This window comes from Porites lutea, chromosome 3, assembly GCF_958299795.1.
Source record: "Porites lutea chromosome 3, jaPorLute2.1, whole genome shotgun sequence".
Lineage (NCBI taxonomy): Eukaryota > Metazoa > Cnidaria > Anthozoa > Scleractinia > Poritidae > Porites > Porites lutea.
In genome coordinates this window covers 23,803,528-23,822,644 of record NC_133203.1, presented here as the reverse complement: position 1 = coordinate 23,822,644, position 19,117 = coordinate 23,803,528, and the positions used below count along the sequence as shown (strand labels likewise).

Genomic DNA, 19,117 nt, shown 5'->3' with positions numbered 1-19,117 from the left:
CTGTTCCCGTTGGGGGTCTGATAGTTTCCATCCAAATTTACATTTTTCTTTTCGGTCTCCGCGACTTTTTTGCGATTTGTTTCGCAACTTTTATTATTTATTTTGACCCACTTAATAAGGTCCGAAGCCTCTCCGCCCTATCCCTTCCTCCGAACCTAACCTAATAACAAGCCAACAAAAATGCTTTGCAAAATTCACTGACGAATTAAAAAAGCAAAACAAAACAAACTACGACACAGTCCACAAAATAAAAAAAACACCCTTTACCTCTGTTTCACTGGAAGGTTGAAATTTAATATTTTTCTCGTGGAGTATCACTCGGAATTCGGAGGATCAAGGGTTTAATTGAGAACGGTCACGTTAAGCTTCGTAAGGTTCAAGAGTAGTTATATAATGATGCCATGTTACTCACTCACTTGGTACTTTTCCCCTGTCATTTTTCAATTATTTCCGTCATTCGACCCCAAATTTCAATGACGGAATTTAGACAAAGAAATTTTTGTACTTTTTTCAAAAAATTTCTGAGTTTATCTTCTGTCATTGTTCAATGAAATTCTGTCTTACGTCATAGACTTTTTTCTGGTTACTTTCTATCATTGACTTTTTTTTCTGATTAAATACGTCATTAGCTGATTAAGTACCGTTATCAACTAATTTCTGGTAAAACCTGTTTTACTAAGGTTGAAGTGGAAAAATAAAATGATTTAAAGAAATTAATATAATAATAAAACACAGTGTTTATCAAGAATATTCCAGATTACGCAAAGGATTTTAAGAATGAATACCTTTTTATATTAGGTATTAATAATGAATTTAAGTATTTTCTTGATAACATGGACGAAGCAACTCGTGGATTATTTGAAAATTTTAGAGTTGATAAAATAAAAAAATTTATTAAATTATTTTTAACATATCAAAATTTAGGCCAATTTAAAGATGTTAGTAATTTTGAGATTAAAAGTAGTGATATTAAAAACTTAATTAAGATTAAAAAAAATTTCAATGATTTTAATAATCTTATTAATTATAGAAAAGATTGTTATGATGGAGATGAACAAAATTTTGTTGATCCCTATCCTGGTTTTAAAAATATTTATTATGATTTTGAATTATTTTGTAGTAAGTTTAAAATAAAATATGAAGCTGATGATAGATTTTGGGATTATAATGCTGATAGAGATAGAGATAGGTATCGTTATAGATATCGTTATAGATATTGTTTTAGTGATAGTGATAGTGATAGTGATAGTGATAGTGATTAATATTTTTAAATCTTATAACATTTTTTTGTTATAAGATTAAATACTTTAATATTTCTTTTGTTTTTTAAATAAATATGTTGTTGATTTAATAAAAATAGTATAAACAAATAATAAAAATGGAACCAAGATCAAGAGAAACTACTCCTACAAAAGAGGATTTGGATTTTATAGTTGATGATGGTTATAGGCATGATGTGGACCCAGATTATGTTCCAAACGATAAGTATCTTGTTAGTGGAAAAGAGTTTAAAAAACTAACCAGAAATGCTAAAAAACTCGGTGCTGAATCGCTTGATTATTCAACACGAAAAAATAACAAATACATGGCTACACTTCCAAGTGGAAAAAAAGTTCATTTTGGATCGTCAAAATATGAGGATTATCTTACTGACAAAGACAAAGATAGAAGAGATAAATATCTTGCTCGAGCTACAAAGATTAAGAATAAACAAGGAGAATTAACTCATAATAATCCAGAATCGGCTAACTGTTGGTCAACAAAACTTCTTTGGTAGTAAAATGGTTTAAGAATTAAAAGATTTTTTAAAAATGAAACGCAAAAAAATTTTAAATGGTGGAAAGTCGTACTATATTCATCCTATTTTTACTAATTATGCCGCTTCAAAAGACGGTGAAATTTTAAATGTAAAAACTGGAAGAATTTTAAAAAAAAATTTGACTGATATGGGATACTATCAGTTTAAAGTTAATGATAAAAAATTGACTAAACCAAAGAATTACTATATACACAGGTTTGAATGGGAATGTGTAAGAGGTGTTATTCCAGAAGGATTTGTTATTGATCATATTGATTCTGTTAGAACAAATAATAAAATTTACAATTTACAATTACTAACTTTGGTGGAAAATATTAGAAAAGGAAATAGCAAACCTATATTATCATTTAATATAAAAAACAACAAACAAAAAAAATATGAAAGTATTACTTCTGCTTCTCTCGAATTAGATATTTCCTTTTCAGTTATTTCTAATATTTGTAGAAAAGTAAAATATTATAAAACAGTGATTTCCAAAAAAGATGGGGATAGATACAAATTTGAATTTTTAGAAAAAAAAAGTTTAAAGATTAAATAATTATAATCAAAACGCTGTTATCAAGTTACGAAAATCTTACCCAAGACAATATTATCTTTTAAGAAGCCAAAGAATTTAAAGTCAAAGATAGCAAGATCAAATACAAACGTATTCCAATTGAAATCAAATATTCGAATGGAAAGAAAGGACCGCTTGTAATCGAAACCCCATTTCTTTTTAGCTTTGGTGTTAGTGAAAAGAAAAATCAAGAAACAAAAAAGCTAGTAGGTTATAGTATTCCAGTATGTCTTTGGGCTAAAGATAGCGAACCAAATAACAAAGAAAAAGCATTTTTGGAAGTTATTAATAACTTAACATCTCTATCTCAACAACATTTAGAGAATGAATACGGTCCAGATTTAGCTTCGTCTCTTACTTCACCATTATATCACAAACAGGAAGAATACACAGATAAGAAAGGAAAAAAGAAAACAAAAGTTGATGAATCATCCGCACCAGTTGTCTACGCAAAACTTATTTACTCAGAAAAATCAAAGAAAATTTTATCTTTGTTTAAGGGAAAGGGAGGTAAAGATTTAAATCCTTTTAAATATATCGAACAGTACTGTAATGTTAAATTGACATTGATAATTGAAGGAATCTTCATAAGTAAAACTGTGACATCTTTACAAATAAAAGTACATGAGTGCTATGTCAAACCACTCAAACCTAGAGAGTCTTTACTAACAATTGAAGAGGAAGATGAAGAGCAAAGCGATATCGAAGAAATAAATGATCAAGTAGCCGAAGACTTAGTTATCTCTGATGAAGAAAACGAGTAAATAACTATTTTTAATACGAATTTCGTATTAAAAATCAACCAAATCCTTATAACTAACCCATGAGTTAAATTTATCAGGATATCCACTCCATTTTACTAATGCCATTTTTTTCTTATTATCCCTCCTTATAACTTTTTCTATTCTAAATGTTTGTTGTTTTGTTTTTTGTAATTCTTGGTTGTAGAAAGAACCCTTAATTTCTTCTCCCATCAGATCAACAATTTTATACGTAACAGGTTTTGTAGGTAAAACTTTATCAATTACGAATATTTCTTCTGTCCAGTTTGGTGTGTAGCCTTTATCAAATACCTTTCTCTTATACTTAGAAATTCTAACTTTATCACCAATTGCAAACTTTGATTTACCAGGTTTTAAGTAAATAGATTCGCCATACAAATTAGACCAAACTTTACTTTCATTTTTCTTTTTACTTGCTTCAACAGGAGTCATTTTTATACTAGAATGTCTAGCTTTATTGTAATCATCAACTAGTTTATCTATCTTATCCCAGTAAATAGTGTTGTTATTCACAGTAAACATCTTCCACATTCTGTTTTTCATTGTTTTATTCCATCTCTCAACAACACTAGATTTCTCCTCGTTTTCAGTGTGATACAACTCGATACCCTTAGTAGTATAGGAGGCTCCAATAGGTCCCGACCAATCACAGCGCAGCAGAAATTTTCTCGACCAATCAGCATCGAGTATTTAGCCCATGTGACTTGATGGACGTCACAATGCCCATATTTGGGCATAAAAATCACGTGACCCCACCCAAGAGGTGGATCCGCATGCTTGGCATAGTTTTGAAGGACCGCGTAGAACCTGGGTACAAATGGGACACTCAAAACGAAACCCCAGTCCCCTCGCATCCCCGTCAATCCATAAAAACACACACTGTATAGAGGTCCACAGCATTTTTAATACAAATCTCGACAGTGCCCTAAATGACATCCGGGACGTATGTGAGGTCCTAGTGACGTCACGCCCTTTTTTACAAATCTAATAGAAGATCCAATTCGTCCCCAATCCTCTCGTAGCCATAGGGATAGCTGGATCGGGTAGCCACCTGGAGGACGCGCTTGTCAAACACCAACCCATACTGCTTCACGCGCGGAACCACTTGAATGTGTTTCTTTTCCAAATCCCGTGTGAAATGATAGGGGTTGACAATGTTCAAATTTCGGCGAGTGTCCTGAGGCGAGTCTAATTCCGAGAGAATGTTCTCTTTCATGGTATGAAAATTAAGAATGGCCGACCCCCGGACATTCAGGGTGAAACCGCGGACCTTGCACACCACTTTACCTCCACGGGTCGTGTACCCATAATTCTTAGCGCCCCCCGAAACAAACTCGGTGATGACATCCCCGTCCAATTCATCCGTCATGTCGCCTAGAAAATCCCCAGTGGCAATGCTGGGTTGACCGGGACACCACTTATACACCACACTGTCGGTATCATAGTAAAGCACTTGTTGTTGAAGGGTGTCGAGGGACTCGTAGAGCTTGAGTCGAGCATGACACGTGGTGAACGCCGCCACAAAGATATTGGTCTTGGTACCTTTGACGGCATTGTCTTGGACACTGGTGTAGACGGCTTCCAAAATGTCGTCGGTACAGAGGCGGAGCGTACTGAGATCGAGAGCTGCATCGGAAACGAGGCTGAACAAATGGGCGGGGTTTTGAACGGTGACGGTGGTGGGTTTGTTGATCCGCTCACCAAACTTGCCCCAGAAACTATTCAACATGAGTTTGGCGGTGGCCTTACGACCAGGGTTTTTGACAATGCTAGCAATGTCCAGTCGGATCCCCTCCCGTTCCTGGTAGCGAAGAATATACTCTCGTTTTTGTTCGAGGGTCTGACACCAACCGGGCCACCCCGCGGATTCTTGTTTGAGTTTGAGCCAAGTGTTCACGTAATTGGCGAAAAGACCTGTTTGGCGTTGCTCAGGGGGAAAATGCCAGACTTCGTGGATCTTGATCAGGGTGTACCCCTTTTCCACCGCTTTGACCAGCTCAGGCGTGCACCAGGTCCCACGTAGTGTACGATCCGCATCCGAATGAGGGCAATACTGGGTTCTAGTCAACATGGGCTGGGCTTGCTCTGTCTGGACACAGGCGCGGCAGAGAGGAAACGTGAGTTTTTGGCCACAGCGTACAGGCAAGACCGGGTGGAATAGACCAGCCGGGGGCAGAATGTCCACCGTAGCCAGACCAAAATAGGACGCCAGGGACTGGTCGGCGGGTTGGGTGATGATCTTGGGATGACCGATAGGGTAAGGGCAGTTCTTATTCACCCATGGGTACAAAGAGGTCACATCCACATAACGTATTTCCTCCCCCTCTTCAGCCACGGCATGCAGCGCTACTGCACCGGTGCGTCCCCCAAAAAAGGCGTCACGGGGTTCCAGGGGAGCCACCAAATCAAAAGAAGCCAGAAACTGTGAGACAGCGGGCTCGTCATCAACCAGTCGGTCCCATTCACATTCCCACATTTCGATGACGGTGTAACCTGCTCGGAGCAGAGCCATGCGTTTGGAGAGCGTGGCTTGATACAGTTCCTCCACGGTTCGATCCGGTGTGGCATAATGTTTGGCATCTCTCACGGGATAACAACGAGGACAGCCATGATAGAGACACCCATGAAATTCGTAAACAGTGCGGGTCAGAGGATCGTAGCCATCGACGAAATAACCGTTCAGGAGGGTCCGGACAAACTGCTCGCCCCCATTCCGGACATGTCGAATGCGATCGGCACTAGCCCCCTCTTTAGGAATAAGGTGTTCTTGGTAGTACAACCATTGTAGGGCCTTGAGGGATTGATTGACTTGGGCGCCTCGCCACCCCCTGAGCGGTTCGACGGCAATGGTGTCGGGGGTCAAATGGTGCTTGCGCCAATAGAGATTGCAGGCACTGGCGATGGTGATGCATTTGGCCATGGGATTGAAACCTGCCTGCTGTTCAAATTCTTGTTGAAAGGCTTCACACCCCGCTTTCAACAGCGCCACATCCGATTTGCAGTACTCGATCATGTCTTGACGGAAATCAAAACGCACATTACGACGGACTTGCTCCGCATGCCAACGCGTCAGTTCGTCTTTCTTTTTGACCATCATACCTTCGGGATCGTAAAATTCCAAATCGGGGATGCGGCCCACATACTGTTGATGATCAGGAGTATTAAACAAATGCGGAAAGAAGCCCTTCTTTAATTCGGTCAAATTGAAGGTGCTGGGAAACGAGGCCAATGGCATGGGCAAGAAACACAACGAGTCAATGAATTTGAGGGGTCCACTCCTGAAGGACAACACTTTGGCGCCCACCGTCAATTGATCCACCACGTCGCGTTGTTGCTGGTACAGTTCATGCAAAATGAACATGCCATCAAACCCTTTCAAATTGTGAAACACCACGAGAATGGTCCGCTCACTCTCGCTGTCTGGGAGGTCCGTGAGATCATCCAAATCGCGCAAAAATTGTTGGGCACAGTCTTCCCCATCCAACACATGAATGGTCGTTTCTTCACTGGACGAATAACACAACAAATTGGCCACAAACACGCCTTCCGCATTCTGCATGGCTTCAAAATCGGCGTAAACAAACAGGGGAGGGGGTGGCGCCACCATGCTACCTTCCCCCTCATCTGTGGGTTCAGTCTCTTCCTCATTCTCGACCACGGGTTGAATGTAGCACTTATGGTATTGGATGGACACCCATTCGTGACACACGGGACATTTGGCGTACCCACACTGGTGACGTTGGTTAGGGACGACCGTATACTGGGCCTGGCACTTGAGACAGGTTTTAATGGATTGACATTGCTTGCTGACCCCATGATGATGTTTACATTGCTCACCGTAAAACTTGCTATGACATAAGGGGCAATACTCCGTAGGGCGGGTACCACGCACATAATCAGGACAATCAAATCGACCACATGCTTTGCAGCGTCTCCCTTGACAGGTATGATGGGTCCGATCGTTGGTGTTGAACCCTCGTTCACAGTCCAGGCAATAATACGAGCGGTTCACAAATGCAGGAAAAGACGTACAACCATCAAAATGATCGTTGGATTTCAGTAAACGAATCTGATGAGGGGCATCAGGGCCTTTGAAGATGAGAAAAAACGGTTTCATCCGGGTCATCACCAGCAATTGATATTGAGATCCTATCGCCTGTTGAAATTGACGCAGCTCGGGTAAACCACAGGGACCCTCCGCGACGCCCGCTTGCTGATGGAGGGCTTGGGCTTGACGTAACTGCACAGGACGACCCCGTTTGAGATTGTCCCAATCGCGAAACCCATCCACGCCTTGGTCTTTATGGCAGTGGGCACGCATGGTGACGATAGCGCGAGCACAGCATAAGGCATCTCTGTTTCGAATGGTAACGATACAACGTTTTTTCTTGTTGTCTCGATCCAGGCATAGACGTCCGGCATTGCGTTGTTTACGATGGCCTGTTCCTGGGCCAGGCATAGACACAAACACCACATCCACTTGGAAACCGTGATCGGGGTTGAAGGCTTCATTGCTATTCAACTTGCCGGCTAACGTCGCTAACATTTCATCCAAACGGGCGGTGCGTTGTAAAAATTCCCCCACGGTAAAATTGGCGGTTTGATAAGCATGAGTGAACCCATGCGCCGTGATAGCAAAATTCACAAAATGATGGGCAGGTCGCTGCTCGCGGCCCAGTTCTGTTTCAATAGCTTGATGGAGTGCTTCGGTCAACGCCAACCCAATATTGTCTCCAGGGACAGGATCCCGCAATTGTCGTAATTGCGCATTGAATTGCGCCCGCTCCACTACATCACGCCAGCGGCGTCGTCGACCCATGGGTTGCATAGTAAACTGAAAGAGAGGGCCACGGGCAGCAGCCCCTCCCAACTGTTCCCACCGATCATAGGCGCGGTCCAATAGAGCATCCCCTTCGTCATCGTCACTGAATGGATACGCCTCCGCCATGACAGCGGCAACAATTTGAAATTTCCCGCGCTGGACGTGGACTTTTATAGACCTTCTCACGTGATCTCTCCTGCGCTGGGATTGGTGGACCCAGCTCAGGTGAGAGTCAGGTGAGAGGGTTTGATTGACCAGAAGAAGATCAAGGGGGGTCCCCCCCATGGGTACAGACTCCTTCCATCTCCTCAAGGCCTGGACCGAGATCCGTGACTGGCGGATTGAACCTTAGATAAAGTCTGTCAATCAGAACAGACGTCAGTTGCGTTTGAGAATGCCTAACAAAGATCCTGAAGAGCAGAAACGCTTGAAACACGAATGGTACGTCAGGAATAAGGAAAGATTGTTGAAACAGAAACGTGAACGGTGGGCGGCCCAGAAAAAGGCGAAACTCCCCAAACCACCTAAACCAGCCCCGACGCCCGAACAGACGGCAAAACCCCGAGAGTTCAACCGACTGGCCTGTCAACGGTACCGAACGAAAAACGCGGCCTTTGTACGCTTGTTGAACCGGGACTATTACCACCGGAACCGCGAACACATTGTGCAACAACAGCGAGATCGTCGTGCCAGGGATCGACAGAGAACAGAGGGTCCCTTCCGAAAGTTACGGGCCTTGGCGGACGTGTGTGCTGCCCGATTACTGGAGTTAAACCATGGATACGCCCCGCTCGCACCGAAAAAAGCGGGACCCCGAAAAAAATAGGATGCAACAAAAACTGTATCGACAGCGACAGCATGCGGCTGTCAACGGCATCGAGAAAATGAAGGCCCTCAACCGTCGACGCTACCATGAGCGCATGGCACGCATGAAAGCCAGCGGGGAATACGAGGCCTTCAAAAAAAAAAAAAGTGGAGTATGGGATGAAGCGCTACTATGCCATGCCGGAAGAACAGCGGAACGAGGTGAAAAAGAGAAACGCACAAGCCCAAAAAAACTGGATGGCAAAAATGAAGGCAGAGGGGACTTACGAGGCCTACAAACACCGGTTGAACGAACGGCTGCGGGCGTTACAAGCAGAGAAAAAGCGAATCTTGGGCGAAGAGGGGTGGAAAGCCTTGCAATCCAAAAAGTATGAACAGCGGATGGAGTCGATTCGGCGTCAACGATGGCAATGGTTAGACGAGCAATTAGAGCGTCCCTTTCCCCTCCCGTGGTTACCGTTAGATTGGTCCGACTCCGAATCTGACGAGGACCCTGTCCAATCAACTCGTTCCAACGGGTTACAACAAGTGCAACACTATTTGTAAGAACAATGTGAGTTTTATTAAAACATGTGTTTAAATCATTCCATCTTGTGATGACTGTGTTCCACTTAATTACATGCCCAATCTCAATTTAGTTTTCATAATGCGTCTCACAATACGCTCCGTCAGGGTTTTACTACCAGGGAGTTGATCAATCTTGGCAATCATCTTGCGATCCGCCACCCATTTATCTTTCAACGTCTTGGCTTTATCATAATCCATGTCATGCACTTTCGCAATCCTGTCTAACCGGTTGATACCGGGATCCCCACGGGCCAAACGTTTTTTCAAATGGGTGCCAGGGCCCATGTACTGATAGCCGGGCCAATGAAATTCAATCCCCGTCTTGTTGAGGAGGTTTTGCACATCAAATAACTTGCCCCCGCGTTGCGATCGTCGTCGTCGCCTCGGTCGGGCACGGGAGGCAGCCGTGGCACGACGTCTCCGTCCCATCACGGGGTTTTCCACGATTTCCAATCCAAGGCTTTCTTGGCCAGACTGAGGCCTTTCTTTTTGGCGACCCCGGCGGCTTTTTTGCGAATCTCGCGCTTGACCGCTTTCTTGATAGAGTCCACACGTTCACTGGGGGTATCCCAGGGTTCTGTACCAGCCTCCTCTGAAAAAGGCAACTCGTGTGCCAACTCGGCGCTGCTCGGTTGAGGCGTAAACTTGAGTTTCTTTTTAGCACTGGGGGTGATGTTCGGTTTAGGCGGGACAGGTGGTTTTCTGGGTCCTGCCGGCGTGGAGCCTTGTTTTATACCTTGGGTGGCCTTGACCAACTGCGTGAACCACGCTTGCATAGGCCCCGCCTCAAAATCATCATCCTCGCCGGGCGTGGCGGCCCCTGCGGCGCGTACACCCCCCGCGGGCGCTCCAAAGGGTTGACGCACTTTTTTGGTCCAATGGCGTAATTGACGGCTCACGGCTTTGAGTTGCGGCCGTTTCCAAGCATCCGGGACCTCACTGGTCAGGAGGATATGTTGTTTGGCCGCCAAATCCGCGGCTTTACTCAAGCGAGTATCTTCCACCAATTCTTGTTTGTACTTTTCTTTTAATTGTAAAAAAGCAGGGGCGTTATCCACCGTGGTGCTCACCATCTCGGGTTCCATGATGCAACTGAGGTGTCTTGTCTAGTGCATGCAACGTTTATAACATCGGTAGAGTTCAGGCCAGAGGGCGCCGCCTGTTTGAGCCATCATGATAGCGCGCCGTCGTTTCACCGAATGCGCGGGTTTGGCCATGGCGCGTAAAGTCTGGGCATGAGGTTTGAACAACGTGATAGTATGTCGAGAACGGGGCACGGTGCCACGGAGCGTGTTCATCACCAATTCACTGATGGCATTGATCTGATCTGCATTCGCCATCCGCAACAATTCTTGTCGTTTATGTTGATTGGCTTCTTGTAAGACACTTTTCAAGAACGGGGCTTGACGTTCCATGCGCCACGCCATGCTGAAGGTTCAGGAATGGCCACGACCCCGCTCTATTTATGGTAAATTGGGCCCCACACTGACGACATAGTTCCCCATGATAATGCCGTTGCATATGACGTCGACATCGTTGACACAACGCGGCCTCGATCTCCTCCGTCCACTCTAACGTCAACGTGATGGCCTTGCGAGGGGGTCTAGTCCGGTCGACGAACACGGATCCTGGGTTTGTATTTTCGGAGCCACAAAGGCGAGAGAGCCATTGCCAACAGCGGTAACTTAGCGCCGCGTTGCAGACCACGTCGACGGCGTCGTTTTCGGGGGACATAACGGTGTCGGCGTCCATTGGGTCCACGGACCATCCTCCAATAATGTCTGGGTCCCTTCCCAGCGTGTCTTTTATAGCTTTCTCAACGTTTTAAACCCGCCCCATCCCGTTCGACCTAACATCCGCTGAACCCGTCGTTGAAGGAAGGCCTGTTGCTTGGCACTGATCTTGCCCACTTTTTTCTTGTTCTTTTTTTTCAAAGCAATGGCTGCTCCGACGGCAATAGGGAGGAGGAGCGGGAGAATACCCCCTCGTTGCTGTCGGCGTCGTGGTCGTTGTCGTGGACCACAAGGCATGATAAATCCCTAGTCTGTCTAACGCCTCTTGTCTTTTATACTGTTTTTCACATGATGGAACAATTAAACGATTCCCCCGCATAGCGTTTTCGTTTGCCAGATGCCACTTCTCGTCGGCGTTTTTCGCCAATAGCGATGGCACGCTTGGTTTGATGATCCCCAATGGCTTTGGTGATCCCATACCCAGCTTTGAGAATCCCGAGAGGCAGGCCGGGCCCGACACCCCCTACTTGACCCCTTCGTCGTTTGGCGGGGGATCGACGTCGGGTCGTGGTGCGTTTGCGTTTGCGTCGAGGGGCCATCCCACTTCGACATCGGCCACACATGGTTTTGGGACGGTGGAAGGAAGGACCCCTGTTTTTATATCTTCACGAGCGTCGACCTCGTCCACGGGCTCGGGCACGGCCACGGCCACGGCCTCGGCGGGGTGGTGCAGAGGGTGGACTTGGACTGGACGTTCGCGTCGACGTGCGACGTACCGACGGTCGCCCTCCCTCTTCATACACGGTGGTCACCGTATTGGTATGCGTGATATTGCGAATGCGTCTCCCTCGCGCCCGTTCTTGGGCATCTTCGTTCAGCAAATCCAACCGTCGCCTCAAGCCTCGCCGTCGATCGTCGTCATCATCATCTTCATCCTCGTCCTCCGACGGAGGGGAGGAATCGGGGGACGGGGGAGAGGGCACACGGGGACGTCGTCGCGGTTGTTTGGCGGCCACGGTGGGACGGCCCGTCGGGGTCGTCACCGTGGAAGTGGTGGTCCTGGTGCCTGCTCCAGCACTACGTCGGGAAGTGGAGGGGCGGGAGGGAGCGGTGGTGGTCGTGGCGGTGGTGACAGGGCGTGGTCTGGGTCGTCTGGAGCTGGTGGTGGTGGTGGCCGTAGGACGTGTGCGGGTGGACGTGGTGGGACGGGTTTGGGTGGCTGTCGTGGTAGGGGCGGTGGTGATGGTGGGTGGTGGTGGCGGTGGTGGTGCCGTAGTGGTGGTGCCTGTGCCTGCCACGGGGGGTAACGTAAAGGCATTCAAGGCATCGTCCACATTGACCGGGTAGGTCAAGTTAAAATCCTCAATCTCTTGATCCAATTGGGCTCGATCCACGGGTCGGGTCAATTCCGCGACCATGTCCGTCATGGTACTGAGATCTGGGGGAGGGGCGGTGGGCGACCCCACCCCGGCGGGCGAGAAGGTCGGCGTGTCCATGCGGGTCGCTAAGTCAGTATGTTGTCCGCCTTCTCTTTGCCGATGGACCCTGGCGAGTTCTCGTTGCAATTCGTTTTCGAATGGCAGGGACATCCACGGGCAGGGTATGGACTTGCGCCTTGCCTTCTCGGCGCGTTAAATGACTCCACAGGCGGTACCGATCATCCGAGGCGGGATGCACATCCAGCATTAAATAACCAAAGGGACGGGACGTGATGCGTTTAAATAGGCGCAAGACTTGACGCCATCGGTCGGGAAAAGCTTGCAGTAAAATGGTGCGTATACCCGTTTGATCCCGAGGATTCTTGAAGGCCACAATGTAATGCGCGTTGCGATTAATGGTCTTGGCAAATTTACCCGGTGGGAATAAATCTTGCGTCAAATACAAGACGGTGATGTTGCGATGATGGGAATCTTTGGTGAACAAATCCAACACGCGTTTGTCCTGTCCCCCTTCTTCCATCAAATCGTCCAAGACGAGCACTCCGCCGCGCGTCCGGCCAAACCATTGGGTCAAATGACGAGGGTCCGGTAACCCGCGATGAAACTGAATCCCCTCTTTCTTTTGCATACGCTCAAACCGGGGTTGCTATCGGTCGTACGCATAGACGATCTTGTGGGGTTGGACTTGAAACACGTTGAGGTCCCGTAACCATTGTTCCACTAACTCGCTCTTGCCACTGCCCGACGGGCCCGCGATAATCACACTACTGGGGTGTCGGATCATCCTTCCCACGGTCGAGGCAGACGTCGGTAATGACCCGTGGCCCCTTTCGCGCCCATACGTTTATACCGTTTGCTACGTCCCAATTTATAGCCGATCTTGGCCGCTTTGGCCAACACGCTCATGATGCCTCGTCCGTTTTGACGAAAACGGGGTCGTCGGGAGGAAGCGCGCTGCCGTCGTCGTCTGTGGCTCGGCATGCCGTCCAATACTCGCGGTAGAGGCGTGGCGATTCGAACTGAATAAGGTGTTCCATCGTCTCTCTTAAATGCGTTTCTTGCATGGTGTCCATATACTGTTTGAGGGAAACCCAGTCCTGGTCTTGCGCCAGTTGGCGGGCCACCAACCAATGATACCCATCCCAGGCATCCACCCCTTGGACGGTATTCACCCGTTCAATGGGGTGGGACCACCAATACAGGGTTTCTTCTAACATGAAGGCATCGATCACCCGCTGGACATCCCCTCGCGTAATCATGATGAAAAATGACCACTCGTTCACAGCACATCTCGTTTTATGGTGATTTTTATTGTCAACACTCACAAGGATTACACAGCATAAAGGCCTGGCGGCTCACATTCTTTTGCCCTCCCTCTTCTGGGCGGGCATCGACTTCATCTTGGACTTCTTGTTTAATCACCCGTTTCAACTGCTCGGCCACTTTCTGATCATTCAACATTAAATTGTCGCAACTCCATTGCCCCAAAAAGTCTTGATAGGACTGGCCTTGGGCACGGGCTTTCAGGAAAAATAACGCATAATGGCCACAGGTCTGACTATCCAAGGCTTGCAACGTCTGGTCACTGCGGATCAGGTGCTTCCATTGACTCCACCATTGGTGCAGGTCGGGGTGGGTGTACACGTGCAGGGGCAGCCCATAACTGTCAAAGACCTCGCACTTGTTCTGTTCCGTCCACAAGCCCAACCAATGTTGTCCCGGTTCTCCCGCCGGATCCGTGTTGACAATGTAGGCTTGACGGACACTCTTGGGGGGTGACCGGGGTAACTGGTCGGCAGGGTACACGCCATGAAACACGCGTCGCAAGGTGGGATCTTCTAGGGCCAACGCTCGCAGCACCCTATCACTGAGCGCCACAAACTCCATGCCCGGTGTCTTCTGTCTTCTGATACCACTTCAGCCGTTGATGTTGTATTTTATACCTCCCATATGATTGATCTCATACATGTTTTCATACTCGCTCCAGACCAACACAGTGATGTTGTGACCCACCGCAGCCGCAAAATCAATGATCAGTCGCACATTGCCCGATTGACGGGGGTTGCGATACTGAGGATCATCGGCTTTTCCATTGGGCACATTGTTGAACAGGAACAACGTGCAGTTCTTGCCTTGTCCCCAATCCCCAGGCAGCAGCAGGGGAATCTTGTCTTCATTGTAGGCACCCATGGCTTGTAGAAATCGATCGTATCCCAGGAGATCTTCATAGGCTTCTGTTCCAGTCAGTTGCAGGGTTCTGTAAGGGTATTCTTCTCCATTCAAAGTCTGACGTATTTGGGTGACCCCAAACTTTTCAAAGGCAAAGGGGTAGCGTTGTAGGTTTCCATTGAAGGCATCCGAATGCAATAACCCGACCATCACTCGGTCAGGAAATCGACCCACAAACACATTGTCTTGTTCCCACTGGGTGGTGCGTCCATCGAAGGAAAAGGTACGGATTTCGCTCCGCACCACGGGGTAGCGGGCAATCTGTTTGCCCAGCTGTCTTTCTTTCTGCAGTCTGACATAGACACTGGCATTCAAGGTCACTTTTCTCATCAGCAAGGTGACTTTGATGTCTTCTGGGTGAATGGCTGGAAATTTCTTCGCCACCAAAGTGCCTTTGTTGGGGGTTCCTAGCAAGTAGATGGTGTTGGGGTTGAGGAAGAGTTCAAAGTCCATCTGGATATTGGGGACCAATAATTTGCCTGTCTTGAGGGGTGGCAAATGGGGACGGATGAGGAAGGTGTGCCAATGTTCTTCCAGTAATTTGCTGGTCAAGGTTCTCAAGTCTGCATTGCCACTCCAGTTGGCATCGGTAGGCACATCTGAATTAACAGCAGTGGCTCCCATGACATTCACCACATTCAGCTGATTGACCCATCCTTGGGGGGCTAACTTGGTGGCACCTTCTTCTCGGTTGTAGTTCAGGAGGGTTTCTAGGTAGGCTCTGTAATGGTAGGTGTTGCTCTGTTCCGTCATGAGGACCCCATTCATGCTCAGGGTGATATCTCGAAAGATGGAGTGTCCAAAATTGTTGACGCAGTACACATGTCTTGATTCGTTGGCATCGGAGATGAGCAGCCCTGCATCCAAGCCTGTATACCCCGCGGCTGGATCGGTCAGACGGACTTTGACTTTGAATCAGAGGGAATTGGTATCGTAATAATCGTCGGAGCCCGGAATGGAGAACGTGATGGGCTGGATGCCCGTCAAGGCGGGTTGAAACTCCACCTCCCGCGAGGCTTCGTACCGATAATCCACATCGGGCACGTCAAACAGTTGGAGCGACATGATGCGGTCTGTCCCTGGGGTTTAACGGCGTCCTCTTTTTATACCTTTTCGCAGTCTGTACCAATCATGCATGGGATGCGCGGCGGGAAAGGGGCGATGAGGAAAATCGATTTGGATGCGTTTTTTTAACTGGCGGAAGACGTTGCCCCCTTTCATCCGTTGCCTCCTGGCTTTGGCTTGGTTGGCCCATAACACCTTTCTGAGATCCCCCCCTTTCATCTGGCGCGCATATCGAACCATTCTCTTCTCCATAGCGAGCGGGTCCAACAGGCGGGAGGAGGTATGCATCAAGGGATAGCGCGCTGTCGTCGACTTGCCAAAGATCGTGCCCCCGACTTGGTACGGCGAGATGAACCGTCCACGGGCACGTTGCCGTCGAATGCGATTTTGCGTTTTGAGAAAACCACCCACGCGTACCATGTTTAACGTCCAAAGATGTCCCGTATACGTTGAGTCGCTCTTTTATAGGTTTTTTTGGCTTGGTGTTTGCCACCTGCCCACACCATGGCGGGGGCTTTCCGTTTCAACCCACGGCTCAGTTGCCCACGTCGATCCGCCCACGTCTCCGCGGCACTCTTGCCTCGTTGAATATCTCGCAATCCCGCTTGCGCTTGTTGTAGGACCATGGGTCCCGCCAGTTTGATCAAGTCTTCGGCCAACCCTCGGCCCTCTTGTGAGGTGACCACGGGCGTGTGGTACCGCGTTAAACTGCCTCCACGCATTGAGTCGGTTCACGTCGAAGGTGCTGTTTGGATCCTCGCGTGGCGTGAGTGGCTTTTTATAGCTGTTTGAGACCGATGGTCACCAAGGTTTTGCCTGGGGGTAAGATGGCCAGGGGTCCACTGGTACTGGCAATCTCCACTTCCAAAATATCCAATTGTTGTCCTCGCACTTTGATCCATTGATGGTGCAGGGGTTCCGCCGTGCTTTCCCCATCGCCGGTTCTCAGCAACTGCACTTCCCGTAACAGAGGAAACTTGCCACTGCCCACCACAGTGGATTCCACCAGATCCGAATAGACCATGACAGTGCGTTTACGGGTCCCCACAATCTTTTCAAACGAGGCATTCAGGTTGTTAATCTGCCATTCGAAGCCCATGTACAATCTCATCCATACCACATGATCTATGGTCGTGATCGTAAAGGCTCGGCTGGTCTGCCTCACACCCATGTACTGCTCGCCTTCCCAATTGTAAAACCGCCGATACTGACTGCCGGCTGGACTGGTGGTCTCATTATAGTTGCCTGCAGGCGCTGTGAATTGCAAATTGGGCCCAATGTCAAAGGAACCTGTGACATTGGCTGTTTTGCCTGTCTTTCTGGTCAACAAGCCAAACTTCAGGGCAATGTCCAAGTTGATGTAAAATTCCACCACGTTGGTTTGGATGTTGTTAATCAAATCTTTTTGGGGTACTCCATGAATCACCAGGGCATCCTCTTTCCACGTCAGTCGGGGCATCGCGTGTTTTTTGATGCTCACGATCGGTCTTGAATCGCGATCATGGATCATCAGATTATTTTGTTGTTGCACGAGTGTTTTCATGGTATAGTTATGCACTTCTTGACTCACGCGTTTCCAAAAATCCGTCCCTGTGGCCACGATTTGATTCAGGTTCATGATATCTTCCAATTCGATTTGGCCATTGAGTAAAGGGGCCTCTACACGCAGATACCCTGAGGTAGATGGGTTGCCTGTGTCTGTCCATTTACGGATGATTTGTGGGTACTTGAATCGAACCACTTTGGTATGAGGATCCGCGGCGATGATGGCATTGCTCTGCCCTTGATCCGGGACGGTCAGGGACATCAAGGAGGCATGCCACCCCGCGCCCGGTAACACCAGCCGTTCGGGCAATCGCACCTTGAAACTGTTGTTGGCATTGTTGGGAAACTCGTTGGTGGGATCGCTGACCAGCGTCAGGCGTTTAATCTCGCTCATAATGAGGAGTGGTCACATCCAAGCGGGGAGCAGGGTCCTTTTATAGCCATTGGGCCACTTTCTGTTTGCTGCGAGGGACGCGTCCCACCACGGAATTGAAGGTCGATTGTTTGGGATGAAAACACACTTGCTGGGCAATGTTGGGAAAGGCCCGGGCCAATTCCATCAGGGTCATGCACGTCTTGGGCTTGGGGGGTTTCTTCTTGCGCATCGGGGGATGACGACCGGCGCGTCGGCGTTGTTGTTTTTTCTTGGTTGGGGACCGCAAGGCCCCTCGTTTCTTGGCATACGCTTCGGCTCGATGGTAGGCATTGGCGTACGCCCATTGCTGTTTGGTCGGACTGGCCAACTTTTCCCACCACGGTTGGGTTTGCCGTTGTTCGGCCGCTTTCTTCTGAATGAATTTCAGTACGTCGGCGTCGCTGGTGGGAGAGGGAGTGTAACTGGCTCGCGGTCGACTGGAATTCGCCTGCACTTCATCGAGAAACCGCACCCACTTTTTTCTTTTTCGAGGCGTGATTTTGACGCGGACCATGTTGCGCGGGAATCCAACTATCGTACTTGGCAGGCCACCCTTTCCACCGGACCAACACCCGGCGTCCTTGGCGTTTCAATACTTTTTCGACCCGAAATAACGAGTCGTCCGACACTTGCACTTTTTGAACATCGGGTTCGTAAAACGTGCCTTTTATAGGTGTGCCGTCCCATTCACTGAGTCGATACGTGACGATCGGATGACGACGGACGTGCGTGACCACAAACACTTCTTCGGTCCACCCGGGCAAATACCCTTTTTTGAAGGGACGATGTTTCTTATTGAGACGCACCCGATCCCCTACGCGACATTTGGGCGGTGGGGTCGTTTGCTCCAAACGCGCGCCGTAGAGTCGGTCCCACACGTCCGGGACCGTTTTGGGGGTAACTTGATGCGGGGCCAGCCCAATACTGCGATGCTGGGTGTGATTGTAGGTATGAATCAAGGGTTGTAACACGTCCACGTACCGTAACGTATTGTGAGCGGTGAAATAACGGTACATGCGTTGTTTCAACGTGCGATGCCATCGTTCCACCACGGAGGCCTTACTATCCCCATACGTGTAAAAATGATGCCACCCCTGTTGCTTGAACCAGGCTTGCACCTTTTTATTTAAAAATTCTTTGCCTTGATCCGTCTGCACGCGGAGCGGTCGTCGCGGCGAGGCTTGTCGACGAATTTTGTCCAACCCTCGGATCATTTCCGTGCTGCTTTTGGATTTGATGGGGACGGCCCAGGCATACTTGGACAGGACGTCGATCACCGTCAACAAATAGTTGTTCCCCTGATTCCATCGACGGAGTTTT

At 48.1% G+C, this 19,117-nt stretch overlaps 2 protein-coding genes across 2 annotated transcripts; both read right to left on the bottom strand.

The window, feature by feature from the left end:
* Positions 1-4,133: 4,133 nt before the first annotated feature.
* On the bottom strand, positions 4,134-8,105 carry LOC140932000 (uncharacterized). Its single transcript, XM_073381668.1, has 2 exons — positions 6,770-8,105; positions 4,134-6,718 (listed from the first exon to the last, which is right to left on the bottom strand). The coding sequence occupies exons 1-2, from the start codon at positions 8,103-8,105 to the stop codon at positions 4,134-4,136; spliced, it is 3,921 nt and encodes a 1,306-aa protein (XP_073237769.1).
* A 6,355-nt stretch (positions 8,106-14,460) lies between these two features.
* Positions 14,461-16,559, bottom strand: LOC140931999 (uncharacterized protein F54H12.2-like). Its single transcript, XM_073381667.1, has 3 exons — positions 16,286-16,559; positions 15,157-15,680; positions 14,461-15,057 (listed from the first exon to the last, which is right to left on the bottom strand). The coding sequence occupies exons 1-3, from the start codon at positions 16,557-16,559 to the stop codon at positions 14,461-14,463; spliced, it is 1,395 nt and encodes a 464-aa protein (XP_073237768.1).
* Positions 16,560-19,117: the final 2,558 nt, after the last annotated feature.

Coding starts and splice junctions, on each gene's coding strand:
- LOC140932000 (XM_073381668.1), bottom strand. CDS start 8,105: ATGGCGGAGGCGTATCCATTCAGTGACGATGACGAAGGGGATGCTCTA. Junction 6,719..6,769: donor ACCCACAGATGAGGGGGAAG/GTAGCATGGTGG, acceptor CCGATTTTGAAG/CCATGCAGAATGCGGAAGGC.
- LOC140931999 (XM_073381667.1), bottom strand. CDS start 16,559: ATGCGTGGAGGCAGTTTAACGCGGTACCACACGCCCGTGGTCACCTCA. Junction 15,681..16,285: donor CTATAAAAGAGCGACTCAAC/GTATACGGGACA, acceptor TCTGATTCAAAG/TCAAAGTCCGTCTGACCGAT. Junction 15,058..15,156: donor CCCCCAACAAAGGCACTTTG/GTGGCGAAGAAA, acceptor GTCAGACTGCAG/AAAGAAAGACAGCTGGGCAA.